The 18,242-nt window shown below is 44.9% G+C and overlaps 1 protein-coding gene across 1 annotated transcript; it reads right to left on the bottom strand.

Annotated features, from left to right (window-relative positions):
• Positions 1 to 18,226, bottom strand: Cdca8 (cell division cycle associated 8). The gene is made up of 10 exons (XM_008850209.3): positions 17,870 to 18,226; positions 17,631 to 17,759; positions 16,344 to 16,384; positions 12,795 to 12,867; positions 7,896 to 7,981; positions 6,051 to 6,115; positions 4,013 to 4,108; positions 2,652 to 2,778; positions 1,812 to 1,898; positions 1 to 808 (listed from the first exon to the last, which is right to left on the bottom strand). Exons 1-10 carry the CDS (start codon positions 17,961 to 17,963, stop codon positions 764 to 766), a joined length of 843 nt encoding a protein of 280 aa, XP_008848431.1. The 5' UTR covers positions 17,964 to 18,226; the 3' UTR covers positions 1 to 763.
• Between the last annotated feature and the right edge of the window lie 16 nt (positions 18,227 to 18,242).

The following is an 18,242-nucleotide window of genomic DNA, read 5'->3' as shown; positions in this document are numbered from 1 at the left end:
TTGATTAAAAATCCAAACAAACCAGAATTTATTGAAAACAGCTATCTTTCAGTGGGACGAATCAGCTGAGAGATACCACTGCTCAAGAAAACAATGTGTAAAAGCTTCAGCGAGAGAATAAAACAGCTTGAAACACTTCAGCCTTAGAAGACTGAAATAATAACACAGAACATAACAAAGAGCCAGACACAAGAGAGCCGTGCCCTGAGCCTGCAGGGAGCACTCTGTTCCCAAATGCCTGGGGCACAACTCATGATTAAGGGCACAGCTCATGATTAGGGGCACAGAAGTTGCTGGAGCACAGGATCCTGCTGCTGATCCCATGTAGCTGGTCTGTGTCCTAGGCACAGGCAGAACACATGGAAAGAGGTCAGCAGACAAGTCACCCTTCTGGTGACCCCCTACGGGGCAGAATGCTTCTGCAGTCTAAGGACCTGGTGGGACCACAGGACAGCTTACAGTTACTCTGCACCAGGCACACTAAACCCTAGACTGCTGTGAGCCCTATTGTTCTCTTATCCAAATTCCTACTAACTAGAGAGGTAGAGGTAGAAGACACAGGAGCTGATCCCAAACCAATTTTTGGACTTTGATAAACAGAGACAAACACAAAGTACTGTTCCACATGTCAGAACCATTGGGCACAGCAGAAGAAAGACTGTAAGGCCCCACCAAGCACCCCACAGAAGCGGGGAGAGAGAGAGAGACGCATGTGTTCTGCCACCATGGTTGCTGCCACCGCCTGTCCTGCTCCATTGCCTTCTCATTTGTGGGTCCGTATGCTGCTGCAGATTTGGGCAAGACGGCTCTAAAAAGAGGAGACGGGCCATTTAAAGATGTCACTGGGCACACCAGTCAACTGCTTAGTTTAAAATGCACAGGTCTGAGTGAAGCTCCCCACCCCCCATTCTTTATTTGTACAGCACACTAATCAGCCTTTTGGAGATGGTTTCTCATCTGAACATCTTAAATGAGATGGTGAAGGGAGCAGCGGAGTATCTGGGCACAGTAATACTGGAGGGGGACTGTCAGATGTGTGACCTTAATACAGGTTTAGGATCCCAGCCAAACCCTTGTCCCTTCCATGGTGTATACTTCACAGATGTAGAGCAGGTTAAGCCTCCAGCGACCATGTCTGCAACTGTGTTCCCATCCATTCTCAAGATCACACCTGACCACTAGGGCCAGGAAGATCCATTGGACCAGAGCTTTTCTTCTTGAGAATTTAAACTATGAAAATGGCAAAGTGTTGGCATTGGAATAATAAAGTCAGAGCTGGGCTGGGGCTCTACAAAGTCCACAGGCCAATGTCAAGGGAAAGCAGAACCCGAAAGCTTAGAGAGGGCGATGTGCTGAGATGCACAGGAGAAATGAGTGCTCAGGCTCCAGAGCAGAGAGGTGCTCAGGACAGGGCAGGGAAAGTCCACGAACTCTCACGGCTGGAGGTGCTGAGCTCTTTTCTGGATTCTATAAGACTCTAAACATGCCCCTCCTCTCTTTGACTGTTAGGGAGTTTTGGTTCCTGGCAGTGAGTGGGGTCATAGTATGCCCTGGCATCACCTGCCTGGGTAAGGTGAACTTCCACTTTGCTATGGAACTTCACTGGCAAGCAGTTTGGGAGAGATCAAAACTCAACATCAACTTAGGAGCAGAACCACTGCTGTGTAAGTAAGATAAAACCCCTGTGGGAAAGAAGGCAACATGATTCTAAGAATCAACTATTAGCTCAGACCCAAAACACAGTCCTAGAGAAAGTTAAACTAAGAAAGCCTCCAGAGGCTTCTGAATATGGAAGTAAGTCAGAGACTTACTGAGAGCTTCTTAATGTTTCCTAAGGCCTCTGGATCCAGCTGTGCAATGTCGACCCTCCGCAAATCACTCGCTAGCAACCGCATGCTCTGTAAGGAGGGAGGAGGGGTTAAATGGCATGTCTTTCTAGACAGGAACCTCCACCCAGCAGCCAGTGTGCCCAGGGTCCCCTTGACACCCTGTGCATGGTGAGAGGGTATAGCTAGTATAAAGTAATAGTAAGGTAGCTGGGGGGGGGCGGTAATCAGACCTGAGAACACACTAACACCATGAGAGCTGTCACTGGGCCACTGGCTGTATCTCCCGGCACAATGCCACAGAGAGCACATCTGAGATGGATCACGCTTTCCTTACAGAGACTGAGCAGGTTACTCTCTTTTTGCAGCCCAGATGAACCAGGCCAGCTTGTTTCAGAATCTCTCAGTGCTCAGGAGCTGGAGGTACAGCTCATGCTGCCGTCTAGATGAAGTGGGACCCCAGCAGTGCCTTCCTCTGCACGCCTTCTAATATCCCTGTTATTGCACACATCACAGATGTTAACACTGGAGCCCATCTTAGCCAGAGCTGCTTCTCAGGGGCAGGAACACTAACTCCTATGTGAGCTGTCAGCAGGGGGCAGATGACAGCTGGGGCTGACAGAACCCAGGGATGGGTGGGGGTCTTCCCAGTCTGGACCTCGACCCTGGGAAAGAGAATTGGGTTCTGTGCTGAGGAAGTATGGTAGTTAGGACCCACCCCACTGAAGGGACTCTTATGGGGTGGGAAGATGACAGCTCAGGGAAGAAAGAAGTTTCACCCAGCAACCAACTGACTGGTGCCTGGCTTCCAAGGGTGACACTTACCGCACCACCGCCCATAGGCACGGTGAGGGAGATCTCGTTGCTGTCAGCCAGAGGGCTGCCATTGACCGATATGTTGTAGATCTGCTCTCTGGCTGCTGGAGTGCGCAGGCCTGGGGTCTTGAAGACCCTACAAAGTGGAAAACTCTGAAGACGGCTTGGAAGACTGAATAACGACAGCCAAACGACAAGCCCTGCCAACCCCCATCTGGTCTCAAGCTGTAGTTTTCAAATCACACATTTCTAAGAAGGCAAGTTCTAAATTTAGGGAAAACATTTTTTAAGCTGTAATGACTAAACACAGCTGGAGAAAGGAGGTTGTAATTATCAAACATACATCTAGTGAAAGTCAACTTTCACCCATGCAAATTTTAGGGCCAAAGCTCCGTATGGTTGCCTACCATCCACCCATCCAGAGCCAGAAATAAACTGGTTAATGTGCTTCCAAGAGTGGCTAAGTGCTTCCATCAGGAGGAAGTTTCCAGGGTCAGAGGAGGATTCAGAGATTACATCATGCTAGTCCCCAGACCAACCTTCTCAAGACAGAATGCTGTTACCCATTTCCTTCAAAATGGCTTTGGCTACATGCTCAGGTGAAAAACTGTGGAGTGGGAATTAAAAGTGCAAAGTCTTCTTCACCCCAGAGATCACCACTTTTTGCACTACTCTACAGAGGTAGCCAGTCTTAATTTCTCACTTTCCAGAAAATTTCTACACACAAAACCAAGATGCTCAAGCAGTACAAACTGGTCAGCAACCTGCTCCAAGCTGCTACAACAATGAAACTCTTCCCTTGGAGCAAACATCTCCACTATTTCTTTTTGAGACAGGGTCTCAAGTAGCCCAGGCTGGCCTCCAACTTGTTAGGCAACCAAGGATGACTTTGAACTTCCAGTCTTCCTGCCTCTACCTCCTAAGGGTGGGGATTACCACCACCATTCTTTCCTAGGGACTACACAGCATTTCCTACTTGACCAGCTAGCCCCCAGGGAAGATATTAACTTCCCTGTGAACAGTCCTGTTATGTTGCTCTCCTAAAAGGTCTATCATTTTCTTCCTACCAAGAGTATAGGAATAAGCAACTACTCATCTTTAAATAACTTCTACTAGAGTAAGAGAAGGCAGAAAGCAAGGCCTCCTAATCATCTCATGCTGAACACGCTCCTCCTTTTCATAGCAATTGTTTCACCACTGAAAATGGGTGAGCGTGCACTCAAGGGAAAGGGAAACACCGGGAAGCTCAGACAGCTACTGAGACTGAGGTGTCCCAGGCTAAGGCTCAGGAGCATCACATACACACTCCTTCTGAGTGCTACTCACTGCTGGGCTCCTACCCAAATCCAAGTTCGGCTTTCAGTACTCACCTGGAGTCAAACCTGGGTGTCATGCCTGGGGTTGGTTTTACCAAAGACATCTCCAGTCTGCTCAAAGCTGGTGTTACAAAGCTGTCATGGCTTAACCTACAGGTAAGAAATAGCTATGAGGTGTGTCAAGTCATAGGTGCAGTGACATCACAGCCACAGAGGCAAGCAATATGTCAGATACTGCCCTGCACCCCTTAAGTTATGTGACCCTCCATGTCACTCTGGTGGGTGAGTACTGTTTGTAACTTCATTTATGGCTGCCGAAGCTCAGGTACACAAGTTTCAAGAACGTTTCCAAGAACACACAGCTAACTAGGAGCCAGACTGAACCCAGCAGTCTGCTGGCAGCAAGCAATTTCCCAGCCAGGTGGAAGGGGCAGCCTCTTAATAATGCAAAGGCTCCTTGGCACAACTCTGTTCTTTCCCAAGACACCTAGCTCAAGTCTTGTGGTCTCTGCCAGGGAAAGGCAGGCCTAATCTTCAGAGACGTGCAGCCCAAGGCCTACTTCCCTATTTATTTTTCTTTTCCCCCAGAAGGGTTTACAGTAGAATTTGGCATAATCAGTTTGAATCCATGGAGATTCTTTACTTATAGGGACTAGTAGGAACATTTCAAGAAACATGATGGCTCAGTGGTGAGGAGCACTTTCTGCTCTTCCACAGGACCCAAGTTCGTTTCAGTCAGTACTCACAACTGCATGCAACTCCAGCTCCAGATCTTATGCCCTCTTCTGGGTGTACCCACTAACATGTGAGAGACACACACACACACACACACACAAAGAGTCAGTGAGACGCCTCAGCTGGTGGAGGTGCCCGCCACCAAGCCTGATTACATGAATTTGATACTTTTTTGGTCCCCACTGTCCATTTGTGCTTCAAAAGGGTCACTGGACATGGTAGCACAGGCCTTTAATCCCAGCACTCGGGAGGCAGAGGCAGGCCAATCTCTGTGAGTTCAAGGCCACCCTAGTCTATATGATGAGTTCCAGGTCAGCTGGAACTACAGGGAGACCCTGTCTCAAAAAGACAAAAAAAAAGAGAAAGTGATTAAGAGTGAAGGTAGAGAATGGAAGCAGAACTAGAGAAGGTGAGAGGGTGCTGGCTTAGCACACTTCAGAGGACACTGAAGAACATATGACTTTAAGTGCTTGAACACCAGCCACCAAGGCCTTTTATTTCCTTTAATTAAAAAAAAAGTGTGGGGCTAGAGCAATAGTTCCAGGGGACTGACACCTTCTTCTTGCCTCCCCAAGGGTACCACATATAACATACATTCACACAGACACACAATACACTAAATAAACATTAAAAAATTTTCATGTGAACTAGGTGTGGTGGTGCATGCCTTTAATCCCAGCACTCAGGAGGTAGAACTCTGTGAGTTCAAAGTCAGCCCGGTCTACATAGTGAGTTCCAGGGCTACAGGGAGACTCTGTCTCAAAAAGACCCCCCCGCCAAAAAATGTGTGTATATGTGTGTGAGAGCAGGTAGGTATACGTGTGTGGAGGTCAGAGGACAAATTCCAGTGTCATTCTGAGGAATGCTTTTGACCGCCTTTGAAACAGGGACCATCACTGGCTTGGAGCTCACCAGGTAGGCTAAGACTGGTTGGTTAGTGAGTCCAAGGATCTGCCTCTTTCTATCTTCCCAGCATTGGGATTACAAGAATGCACCACCACATTTGGCAGTAAATATTTAGAAAATTTTATTCATTATTGTTATTATTTTGTGTGTGTGTGTGTGTGTGTGTGTGTGTGTGTGTGTGTGGTGCATGTGGACCACAGTATGTATGTGGAGGTCAAAGGACAATATTTAAGAGTCAGTTCTCTCCTTCCACCATGGGATCAGACTCAGGCACCTTTACCTGCTGAGCCACCTTGCTCAGTATTTTTTTAAAGGGTTCTAGGGCTCTAACTCAGGTCCTCATGAGCTATCTCCTCAGTTCCTAAAACCCTCTTTGCCTCTGCATCTGCAATGTTGAATGTTGTCCTCCAACAAAGGCAAAGCCACAAATCAACCTTTTGAAAACCAATACCTTTTGCTTTTCCCTCTTCCTTGTACGGACTGGGTTCTCTTCTTGGATGGAGGACACCTTTTGACCTAAAGGTATAATCAAACAAGTAAGAAGATAAAAAAGGAGGGGAAAGGGCATGAGCTTTAGAAAAGAAATTTAATACTGAATATAAGTAGGTTCATCTCAGTTGGGCATGATGGCACATGCTTGTAATCCTAACACTTGTAAGGCTGAGGCAGGAGGACAGCAAGTTCAAGGCTAGCTTGAGCTACACAATGAGACTGTGTCAAAAACCAAACCCAACAAACATACACAAAGAAGGGCCACTCAGTGATTAAAATATACAAAACCTGAAGACTTCTGTCAGCTCAGTCTTCAATATAGACTAGGCCAAAAGATAAATTTCTTTTTCTCTGTATGTGTATGTGCAGGGTACATGTGGCCATGCACATGCACATGGAGGCCACAGGTTGACACTGGGTGTCTTTCTCCAGTGTATTCTACCTTACTGTTTGAGACAGCCTCTCCCATTGAACATAGAGCTCACTGATTGACTAGACTGGCTGGTCAGCGAGCCCCAAGAATCCTTCTGTCTTTATCTACCAGTGTAGGGATTATTGGTACACACACCCAATGTCTGGCTTTTTATTTTTATGTGGGTGCTGGGGATCTGAACTCAAACCTTCATGCTTGTGCAGTAAGTACTTTACCCATGGAGCCTCCTACCCCCAGCCCCTAAAGTTAAATCTCTTTTGAACTGATTGTATCCTGGCTTGTTCCCACTACTTTCCTTAAAAAAAATGCTACTGTAGGGGTCACTCAGGGCATCTCAGGTGCCCTGTCCAGCGAATCCTCTGCAGTCTTCCTCTTGCTGAGCCCTGGGGGTACCTGACAAGAGACACTATTTACTTCTGGCAGTTCTCTTCCTCTGCTTCTCCCGCATGCCTCTGCTGTCCTCCCTTTCCAGCTGTCTCATGGGAGCTGGCCTCAGGAGTTCCCTCCCACTTTTCATCCAGTGCCCATCTACAGCTTTCCTTCCTACCTGCTCTCCAGCAGTCTTCCCATCCCCACCAAGGAATGAGTGTATAAAGACACAGGGGTCAGCATGTGTCTTATCTCTCCGTCTTGCTGAACACAGGCTAAAATCCCATCTAGCCTAGATGCCTTGAAAAGTACTTAAGAACTTAGCAGGTCAGACAAGTGCTTCCCATCATCCTAACTGGATGCTGTCTCCTGGGCCCTACACTTCACTGGATGGCAGCTGCCTAATCTAGAAACCATTCATCTCTGGTTTCTCCTTTCTCAGAGCAATCACACCCATTCTCCTCTATAGAACTTCTCTCAAAACAATCCCTAATTTTTTCAATAGGTATTACACTTTTATTCATCCTGACTGGGTTCCTTGTCTTCTTTGACCCTCTTCCGTGTATTCTGAATACTGTTTTGAAATATTGACCTGGTGTCATTTAGCATTACCTAGCTGACAGAATGGAAACTTAAGCCGGGCACAGTAGGCCATCCATCATCTGGTTTCTGTTCTCCCTCTACTGTTGCCACCACTTACATCCTAGCAATAACAACCACATCCTGCTCCTTAGATACTTTCTTGGCTTGTCCTGAACTTTTTCACTTTCTGCTTCAGCTGGTAGAACCTCACTCACTTTCAAAGAACTGGCTGTGTACTAACAGGGTAGAGAAGGCTTACTAGCTCCCTCTTCTGAGTCAACAGTGACATTTGTTATCTGCCACCTAAGTGGAATCTTTTAGTGAATCCTGAGCTCTGCCAAGGCAACACTGTATTCCACACATTTCTGTATTTGCTATCTCCTGTCAGCCCTTATCCCCTTAGCTTGAATTCCTACTTACTCTTGTAGATCGAAGATTCTTAAGCTTATTTTCTTCATCTTCTTCTTCTTCTGCTATAATTTCATCCACTTGTATTACCTTTCGCTCTATAAGGAACAGTTTTAAGAGTGTTATTTCTGATGGGAATAAACTTTCACGGGCTTGCGTGTTTTTATAAGGAATGAAAATTTCTTAGGCTGTAGTCAAGTAGACTCAACATAAAAAGCTTGATATATATTTTCAGTGTAGTACTGAGATCAAACTCAAAGCTTCGTATATACTAGGCAAGTGCTCTAAAACTGAATCACACCCCTAGGCCAGGTGATCTTTTTAAAAAGAGGGTTTTAAAGTTGGGCGTGGTGTAATCCCAGCACTTGGGAGGCAGAGGCAGGCAGATCTCTGTGAGATGGAGGCCAGCCTGATCTACATAGTGAGTTCCAGGCCAGCTAGGCGCTATAGGGAGACCCTGTCTCAAAACAAAAACAAATAGAGTTTCAGCTATACATAGTTGTGTTCTAGACTAGCTGGGCTACAGGGAGACCATGTCTCAAAAACAAAGAGTGGGGCTGGAGAGATGGCTCACCAGTTAAAAGCATTGGCTGCTCTTTCAGAGGTCCAGGGTTTGATTCCCAGCATGCACATGGTAGGTAACAACCATTCCTAATTCCAGTTCCAGAAGATCTGATAACCTCTTCTGACCTCCATGGGCATTGCATGAATCAGTGCACTTACATATATGCAAATAATACATTCATACACATAAAATAAAAAAAAAAATAAATATTTTTTAAAAATCAAAGAGGGTGAGGTTGGAGAGATGGCTCAGCAGTCAAGAGTACTGGCTGTTCTTGCAGAAAACCCAGGTTCAAATCCCAGCACCCACATGGTGGTTAACAACTGTCTGTAACTCCAGTTTCAGGGGATCTGACGCCCTCTTCTGTCCTCTGAGGGCACTGCATGATATGGGTGCACTTACACACATGCAGGCAACACACTCAAACATGTAAAATAAAAAACAATAAATAAAATATTTTTTAAAAGTCAAAGAGGGTTTAAACAAAGGGAAATAATCAGAGTGGTAAAGAAACTGTATATAAAGCCAGGCATGGTGGTACACACCTTTAATAGCAGCATTTAAGAGACAGAGATAGACAGATCTCTGTGAGTTCAAGGCCAGCCTGGTCTACATAGTGAGTTCTAGGCCATCTGGGGCCACAGAGAAACCCTGTCAAAAAAAAAGACACCATATATAATATTATTGTGGGGCTAGCCCAGCATTCTGATTAAGACAGACTTGAGCTAGGAGTGGTGGTGCATACCTATAATGCCAGCACTTGGGAGGCTAAAACACAAGAATTCCATGTTTGAGGCCAATTGCTGCCCCTGTACAAGGACGTTATGAGACTTGTAACATGTACTCTAAAGGAACAGGGTTTTTAAATTTCTGTATCCTCGAGCCCTTGAATTCTGCTTTTAAGTATTATTTATGCAAGAATGCACATAAGGCTCACTGGACAGTATGAAACACAAGTTACATGTCTTATTTATTGCTATTTATAAACAATAAAATTACTGTTACAACTATTATCTTAGGAGGAACAAGGAGTAAGAGAGATGTTTAAGCTGAAAGATTCCAGAGGAAATAACGAATTTTCATATTTAAGGGGCTCTGGCATGGCCTCTACAGAACAGAACTACTACAGATGATACAGATACTATAAGGAAACACTGCTTCAATTTTACAAAGAGATGATGAGATGGCTCAGCAGTTAAATGTGTTTTCTGCTCTTCCAGAGGACTCCAGTTTGGTTCTCAGCACTCACATCAGATGGCACACAATTACCTGTACACCAGCTCCAGGGGATCTGATGCCCCTTTCTGGCCTCCATGGGCACATGCACAGGTAGCATTTATTCAGACACACAGAGACATATTAAAAAAAATCAGAGGGGATTGCCAGGAGTCGTGACATACACCTGTAATCTCAGCACTTGGGAGGTAGAAGAAGGAGGATCAAGTCAGTGTTTGCTACATAAGCAAGTTCAAGGTCAGCCCGGTCTATATGACACCCTGACTAAAAAGAATCAAAACAAAAAAATTAGAAGTTTCTAGCCATCACAGTTGTGCAGTGATGAATGGCAGAGTGTCTCACTGCTAAATATGTACAATCCTGAGCAGGGTATATAGAAAAAAAAACAGGTATTTAGTCATGGGGGTGGGGATCAGACTGAAGGACTATAAGTTTTTTTGTTAGTTGTAATCCTGCACATCAAATCCTTGCTGAGGCAAGGTCATGTGGCCCAGGCTGGCCTCAAATATACTATGTAGCTGAGGCTGAGCTTGAACTACTGATCCTCTTGCCTCCACCTTCCAAGTGCTGGGATGATAGTTGCCACCACACATGTTTGTTTTTCTTTTTTTTTTTTTTAAACATTTTATTTTATTGTATATGAGTGTCTGCCTGCACGTGTCTAAGTGCACTCGTGTCCTGCAATGCCCATGGAGGTCAGAAGAAGGTGTTGGAGTCCCTGGAACAGGAGTTAAGGACAGTTGTTAGCTGCCATGTGAATGCTGGGAATCGAATCCAGGTCCTCTGCAAGAGTAGTCAGGGCCCTTAACTATTGAGCCATGTGGTTCAAGTTCATGGTCAAAACGTTATAAAATCATTTTCAAATGCTAGTTGATAATGGACCTCATGTATTCAGTTCTAAGGCATGAAATCACAAGATACAGTCCCATCTGATCACCATGAACTAGGCAAGCCTATGGAGCTTAGAAGAGAAACTGGTATTACTCAAGTATATAAATGACACAAAAGCAGGGCTGGAGAGAGGGCTCAGCGGTTAACAACACTGGTTGTTCTTGCAGAAGGCCCAGGTTCGAATCTCAGCACCCACATGGCAGCTAACAACTGTCCATAACTCCAGTTCCAGGGGATCCAACGGCCTCTTCTGACCTCCGTGGGCACTGCACGACACGGTGCACTTACCTACATGTAGGCAATACACGCATACACATAAAGTAAAAATAATAAATAAAATTTAAAAAAAATGAAACAAAAGCGATCTAACAGACTTAGCATGGAGCTTAGGAACACTCAAGTCCAATTCCGTCTTAAGGTCAGTTAGACAAAAACCTCACCATGTGTGAGGCTCCAAACTGTCCTTAACTCCATTCCAGGGGAATCTGAAGCCACCTTCTAACCTCTGTGGCACTGCACGACATGGGTGAACTCACACACATGCAGACAATACACTTGTACACATAAAATAAAAATTAAAAAATATTTTTTAAAAAAAGTCAACAATTCCGTCTTAAGGTCAGTTAGACAAAAACCTCACCATGTGTGAGGCTCCAAACTGTCCTTAACTCCATTCCAGGGGAATCTGAAGCCACCTTCTAACCTCTGTGGCACTGCACGACATGGGTGAACTCACACACATGCAGACAATACACTTGTACACATAAAATAAAAATTAAAAAATATTTTTTAAAAAAAGTCAAGCAGCCAGGCGTGGTGGTGCACGCCTTTAATCCCAGCACTTGGGAGGCAGAGGCAGGTGGATCCTCTGTTATTTTGATATATCACAGTGAAAGATTTATCGTCCTCTTTTTTTTTTTTTTTTTTTTTTTTTTTTTAAAAAAAAAAAAAAAAAAAAAAAAAAAAAAAAAAAAGTTAAGCAACAAAACAACAGTGCTTCCCACAGAGTGGGGCATAAAGTAAGATGATTCACACAGAAAGATCACTGAACTAAGTCACAGGGACTTCATACTGAGAAAGGTATTTCTTCTGCAGTTCTCTTCAGGTCAGCTGATGAGCCCTAAAACTTGTTTCACCCAGGAGAAAGTGAGTAGGCAGCAAGGCTTTTTTCCAGCACAGCCTTCCCCCTCCTTTCACTCAGCTTAGTTCACACAGCAGTCTTGGAGACTGGGTTGGTGTCAGTCTTGCATACAATTCACTGAATGTAGTGGCTAAAATCAAATTTTTGTTCTTACAGATTAAGAACCAGACATTCTTGGAAGAGAGAGGAACACCAATGAGGCCTGGCCTGGGTGGCCATCAAAGCTCTTTGGACCTCAGCTCCCTGTTGAATAGGAAGGAGTGTTGGAAAGCACTCATACCAGACATGCTGGCACGGGCCGGCAACCCTAGCACTGAGGGAGGAAGATAGCAAGTTCCAGGCTCATTTGGGCTGCAGTGAGATTCTATCTCAAAAAAACATTAAAGGCCTAGGCTGATAGCTCAGCACAAACTGCTTGCCATGCAAGTGTGAGGACCCAGGTAAAAGGCCACCTGCAATCCCGGCCTTCAGGTGCAAAGACAGGATGGGGCAAGCTGGCTAGCCAGACTAGCTCAATTGGCAAGCTCTAAGTTCAGCAAGAGACTGCCTCAGCAGAAGTGGAGCTCATGCAAGGAAGACACCCAATGTCAACCTCTGGCTTCTACACCCATATGCACCCACATATATGACCATAAACAGACACACACATCATAAACACATGTACACCAAAAAATGTTTTTAAAATCTTACTGTTTTTTTTTTTGTTGTTTTTTTTTTTGAGACAGGGTCTCCCTGCAGCCCTAGCTGTCCTGGAACTCACTATGTAGACCAGGTTGGCCTTGAACTCACAGAGATCCACCTGCCTCTGCATCCCAAGTGCTGGGATTAAAGGCGTAAAACAATTTTATTGTTTTTAAATTATGTGTATAAATGTGTGTCTGTGTGTGCGTTTGTGCATGTGCACATAGTGCTGGAGTTATAGGCTGCTGTGAGCTGAGCTGCCTAGACATGGGTGCTGATTGAACCCAGATCCTCGGAAGAGCACCATGTGTTCTTAACCACCGAGCCATCTCTCCAGCCCTTCAAAAACAATTTTTTAAAGAAAAAAAAAAAAAACACAAAAAACCCAAGTACTCACTTTTGGCAGATTTCAGAGGCGTCTGAATAGCTTCTGCTGTTAATTTGTTTATTTCTGTGATATCCACATCGGCCTGTGACAAATAGAAAGTACCAGGCTTAGTTCATCATGTGTAGGAAACAGTAAATTAAGATTTAAATCAACTTTAAAACTTTAATTTGTATATGACAAGATTATTAGATGTTAGTTACAATATGGCGAACATCTATAAACCACCATACCACCCACGACCTAGGACATAACTAGCTTCCAGCTTGGTATTCTTTATCCATTCTACTTACTTCTCTCTCCTCAGAAGTAAGTCACTATTACCCCATTTGCTAAACAGAAAGTTTATAGCCAGGCATGGTGGTGCATGCCTTTAATCCCAGCACTTGGGAGGTAGAGGCAGGCAAATCTCTCTGAGATGGAGGCCAGCCTGGCCTACATAGCTAGTTCTAGGTTAGCCAGGGCAACAGGGAGACCCTGTCTCGAAAAAAAAAAAAAAAGGAGAAAGTTTATGGATATATGACTTGCTCATATACACCTTCGTTTATATGTATACAGATACACAAGCTTTTTCACGATATGAAAAATGCTTTTTAAGAGCTGGATGTGGTGGTGCATGCCATTTTTTTTTTTTTTTTTTGGTCTTTTTGAGACATGGTCTCCCTGTAGCCCCAGCTGTCCTGGATTCACTATGGAGACCAGGCTGGCCTCAAACTCACAGATTCACCTGCCTCTGCCTCCCCGAGTGCTAGGATTAAAGGCATGTGCCACTATGGATGCCTTTAATCCCAGGCTGCAGAAGCAGGTGGATCTCTGTGAGATCGAGGCCAGCCTGGTCTACATACTTTTTCAGTTTTACTTGTGTTTTGGTGATGTTTGTTTTGTTTTAGAGACAGGTTTTTCCGCTATAGCCCAGGCTACCCTAGAACTTTATGAGGCTGGCCTCAAACTCAAGGATCCTTTTGCCTAAGCCCCAAATGCTAGTATTACAGAGGCATTCCACCACATGCAGCTATTTTTGCTCGTTTATTTTGGCCACTATTTATGACTGTGGTTAATTTGTTTTCATTGCTATATAATATCCCATTGTATGGTATCACAGATTTTTACATTGCTATGTTAAGTTTTTCACTATTAAAATCACAACTACTTTGAACTCTCATGCATGTATTTGAAACACTTAAGAATTCAAGTTTTCTTTGGCTATATACTCAGGCTTAATGTTTTGTTAAGATAGGGTCTCAGGTAATCCAGGTTGGCCAGGAACTGATTAAGGCTGAAGGTAACCTTGAACATCTGATCCTCCTGCTGTCCTCTGTAACCCTGGGATTGCAGGCCTGTGTGCCACCAGCCCAGGGGTACTGGGGATGGAACTCAGGCCTTCTGGTGTGCAAAGTCAGTACTCCAGCCACTGAGATAAATCCTTAGCACCACTAACACTCTTGGCTATATACTTAGGAAGGACAGAATGTTACAGAGTCATATATCTTTTAAGTACCAGCCTTGATATCATGGCAAACTGTTTCCCAAAGTGGTTGTACTTTATACATCTCATCTGTAAGCACCAGCTCCTAATGAGCAACCTCCCTTAATACTGTTTTAATACTCCCTTATGCTTTATCAGACTTCCCAATTTTTTGGTAAATCCACAGGGTCTCCTAGACATGGTGGCACATGCCTATTTCTCAGCAGGAAGATCAAAAATTCTAGCCAGTCTGTGCTGCATAGCGAGATCTCTTAAAACAAAACAAACCAAAAACCACTCAAACAACTAAACACAGCTGGGCATGGTAGCGCATGCCTTTAATTCTAGCACTTAGGAGGCAGAGACAGGCAGATCTCTATGAGATCAAAGATAACCTGGTCTACATATCGAATTCCAGGCCAGCCAGGGCCACAGGGAGACTATCTCAAAAAACAAAAACTTTAGGATCAAAGTATCATTTCTTCCTGGTGTTTCAAATCATATTAGTGGAAGTTGGAATTCTCCCAATTTAGTGTGCTAATACTTGGATCTCTCATTTATATCAGGAGGCTTTATTTGCAGTTCTGTATTTCTGACTAATTTAAAATGAGGATGATGTATTAGCTAATGAGTATGATTCATCTAGAGTGTTTTGAAACATGAGATGTGGGTCTTTGCAGGGGAAGAGTAAAATGAGTCATGGGAACTTATAATGAAAAAGAAAGCCTGGACAAAGCCTGCTTTAGTAGCTCTTGACTTTTCTTTGCATATTCCCACTGTTACATAATCATCCCAAACTCTTCTTTTCCCTAACTCAACAACTGCCTCCTAATTACCTTTAACTTCTAAAGTTGATGGATGTCTGCTACTCAGTGAGATTATGAACCCTTGTAGTTGTGTTCCTTTAAACCCAAGATTCCAACTAATTATGAGAACTCACACAAATTACCAGCAAAAAGTATCGCTTCTAGAGTATGGCATGGTAAAGCCAGTCTCTATGTCTCCTGGCAGGCTGGGTCATGACCTAATAACCCACAGATTTAAAGGAACATAAGCCTTAAGGTTTTCTACTTCCTTTGCAAAGTCCAGGGCAAAGGACAAGGAACCTGTCAAAATGGAACTGCTTCCCTCTGACAATTTAGGAAAGACAAATTAACCCACTCTGATGATATTCTGCACAACGTAGAACACATCTGTGATCAAATGTGTGTGGGCTTTCCCCCAAACCAAGCCAGGGATCCTACCGTGGCCATCACTAATCAACTCTGATACTATCTCTGTGAGAATAGCAGCTTATCCTGGGGAACGCCCTCATTACCCCACATTGATTTTGATCTACTTGCTACAAACAGGGTCTCACACTGCCTGCATCTTGAGCTGCTCTCAACTCAGGGAGACATTTACATACATTTGCCAACTTTTTTTTTTAATTTTATTTTTTACATTTTTATTTGTGTGTATGTATTTGGGAGATGGAGGCCAGCCTTTTCTGTGTAGCAAGTTGCCAGCCAGCTGGGGCTACAGAGATGCTGTCTCAGTAACAGTAATAGTAATAATCATTAGTCTGTACATATTTAGTATGGATACAATTTATTTTTTTTCTGATTCGCAGTTTGTTACATTCCCCAGGTGAGAAACTCACAGATGGATGTGAGGGGGACTCAATCACACAGTTTTTTTGAGAACTGAGATCTATTTGGGCTTCCTACATTTGGTGTTTATAAGTTTCCAGTTGACACAGAATACCCTCTCCTCTGATGAAAGCTTTTCTTCTGTTTTTATATTTTTATTATTTTTATGTTATATGTATGAGTGTATTGTCTGCATGTGTTAGTGTACTCATGCTGTGCAAGCCCAAGGACGTCAGAAGATGGCATCAGATTCCCCTGGAACTGGGGCCACAGATGATTGTTAGCTGCCGTGTGGGTGCTGAGAATCAAACCCAGGTCCTCTGCAAGAGCAGCCAGTCCTCCCAACTGCTGAGTCAACTCTCCAGCCCCAATGAAACTTTTCTACAGCATGCACCCAACAGTTGGATTTTATGACCGAATTAAATTTACAAACTAACCAGCTCAAAAACAAGATGGGTCACTTACCGTTGCTGCCTCTTCCAGGGCCTGCTTGTTTCCTCCAAGGGCTTTAAAAAGAATATGGTATTTAGTTATTATCAGGTTTGCAGAATACATAACCTTTCCTAATACTAATTATCTTTCTCAGACTGGACCACTTAAGTCCTCCATCCAGTGCAGACTTTTACAACGTAATCTTTCTTCAAGTTTGACTACTCCTGGTTGTAACCTATTTATTCTATCAAAGTTCTTTTGTTTCCCAAATGTGCCACTGTCCCTCACAACTCAGTGCTCTGGTACTGAGTATTTCTTCTGGTTAAAATACTTCTATGTAGAGCTGGAGAGATAGCTGAGCGATTAAGAGCACTTACTGCTCTTGCAGAGGACTCAGGTTCAGTTCCCAGCACCCATATGGTGACTAACAACTATCCAAAACTCCAGTTCCAGGGATCCAACATACCTCCTCGAGCACCAGGCATGTACATGGTGCACTTACATACATTCAGGCAAAACTCTCATACACATGAAATAATACTAAAAATCTTATAAATCCTTATAGGTACTTCCAAAACTCTGCTTCTGTTTCTATCATAGTAGGTTGCTGCAAACTGTAAGCAAATAATACATAAGTAAACTGCACAGTAAACCACTGAGTTGCTTCTACACAAGTCCAACAACTACTGAAAAGCTACTTAGAAACCAGCCTTGGTGGTGCACAGCTTTAATCCCAGTGCTGAGGAGGCAGAGGCAGGTAGATCTCTTTGAGGCCAGCCTGGTCTACATATTGAGTTCCAGGCCAGTCAGGGATACATAGTAAGACTGAGCAGTAGGGCGGTATTAGATCAGACACTCTAGCTGCCTCTGGCTCTCCCAGAAATTGGGTCACACCCCCCTGCAGTCTCGCTCTGGACAAGTGTGTTGTGCTGTGTGTGACCTTGAGGTTCTCTCTTACTTCTTAGAGCTGTAGGATAACTTCATGATCCTACCCAGTGCCTAAGGCTTGCCTATTTGAACACTCCCACTTCCAGAAGGCCTGTCAGAAACCCCCTCTGTACTCTGGAATTGAAGTCTCTCTCCCTCTCCCTTCAAGACCCCATCACACCGCTTCTGGTATAGTATTTCTCCCAATGCTTTCCTACTCGAAGGAGGATCATGACTACCCCAGGTCGTGAGACTCCCTAATAAAGCTCACCTGAAGGGTAATTCATGTTCGCTTCCTGTCTATAAGTTGTAACAGGTGGCAATTTTCCATCAGAGGTCATGGTAGACCTCATCAGGAAGGCATCTGAACGAGTCCTTCCCAAGAGCTCTTACCGAAGTAGTCGAGCCAGTTCATCTCGCGCAGCGCCTTGGGGAGCCGAAGGATCTCGATGTTGTAGAGGTTCTCCACCTCTTTGAGGAGGTTCTGTCTGTCGGACTCGATTTGCTTGGTGCGTACTTGCACTGCGAGAGGTCGAGGGCGAAGGGTCCCGGGTCAGCAGGCGGGTGAATCTACCCCCCCACCCCCACCCCCGCGTCCTACCCCGCTGGAGCCCCGCGAAGCCGCCGCTTACCTTCGCGGTCGAAGTCCTTCAGGAAGGAGACGAGCTTCCGGCTCCGCAGCGAGTTGGTCTTGGTTCTGCGGCTGCTACCCTTCCTGGGAGCCATGGCGCCGGGGTGCGGGCTGAGCGGACCGAGCCCCGGGGTGAGCAGCGCCGGCGGGGAGCGGGGACGTGAGGGATGGCGGAGCGGCGGAAGGGAACCGTCCTCGGGGACTTGGATGCCAAGAAACCACCAGACACGTACCTGCGGGCCCCGAAACACGCAGAGGAAACCAAACAGCTCCAGCTGAGAGATCGCAACTCAGTGGCTAACCGCCACCCAATTCAAACACAACGGACAGGGGCTGACCAATGAGAAACCGCCATCTTAGGACCGGTCCCACGA

This window comes from Nannospalax galili, unplaced genomic scaffold, assembly GCF_000622305.1.
Source record: "Nannospalax galili isolate Female #2095 unplaced genomic scaffold, S.galili_v1.0 scaffold944, whole genome shotgun sequence".
Classification (NCBI taxonomy): Eukaryota; Metazoa; Chordata; class Mammalia; order Rodentia; family Spalacidae; genus Nannospalax; species Nannospalax galili.
This window is presented reverse-complemented; position numbering and strand designations above follow the sequence as displayed.

Excerpts from the sequence above, each read along its gene's own strand:
- Cdca8 (XM_008850209.3), bottom strand. The coding sequence starts at position 17,963 with ATGGCTCCCAGGAAGGGTAGCAGCCGCAGAACCAAGACCAACTCGCTG. Across the intron at positions 17,760-17,869 it reads GAAGGACTTCGACCGCGAAG|TGCAAGTACGCACCAAGCAA; the intron begins GTAAGCGGCGGC and ends GACCTCTCGCAG. Across the intron at positions 4,109-6,050 it reads GGAAGAGGGAAAAGCAAAAG|GTTAAGCCATGACAGCTTTG; the intron begins GTATTGGTTTTC and ends TCTTACCTGTAG.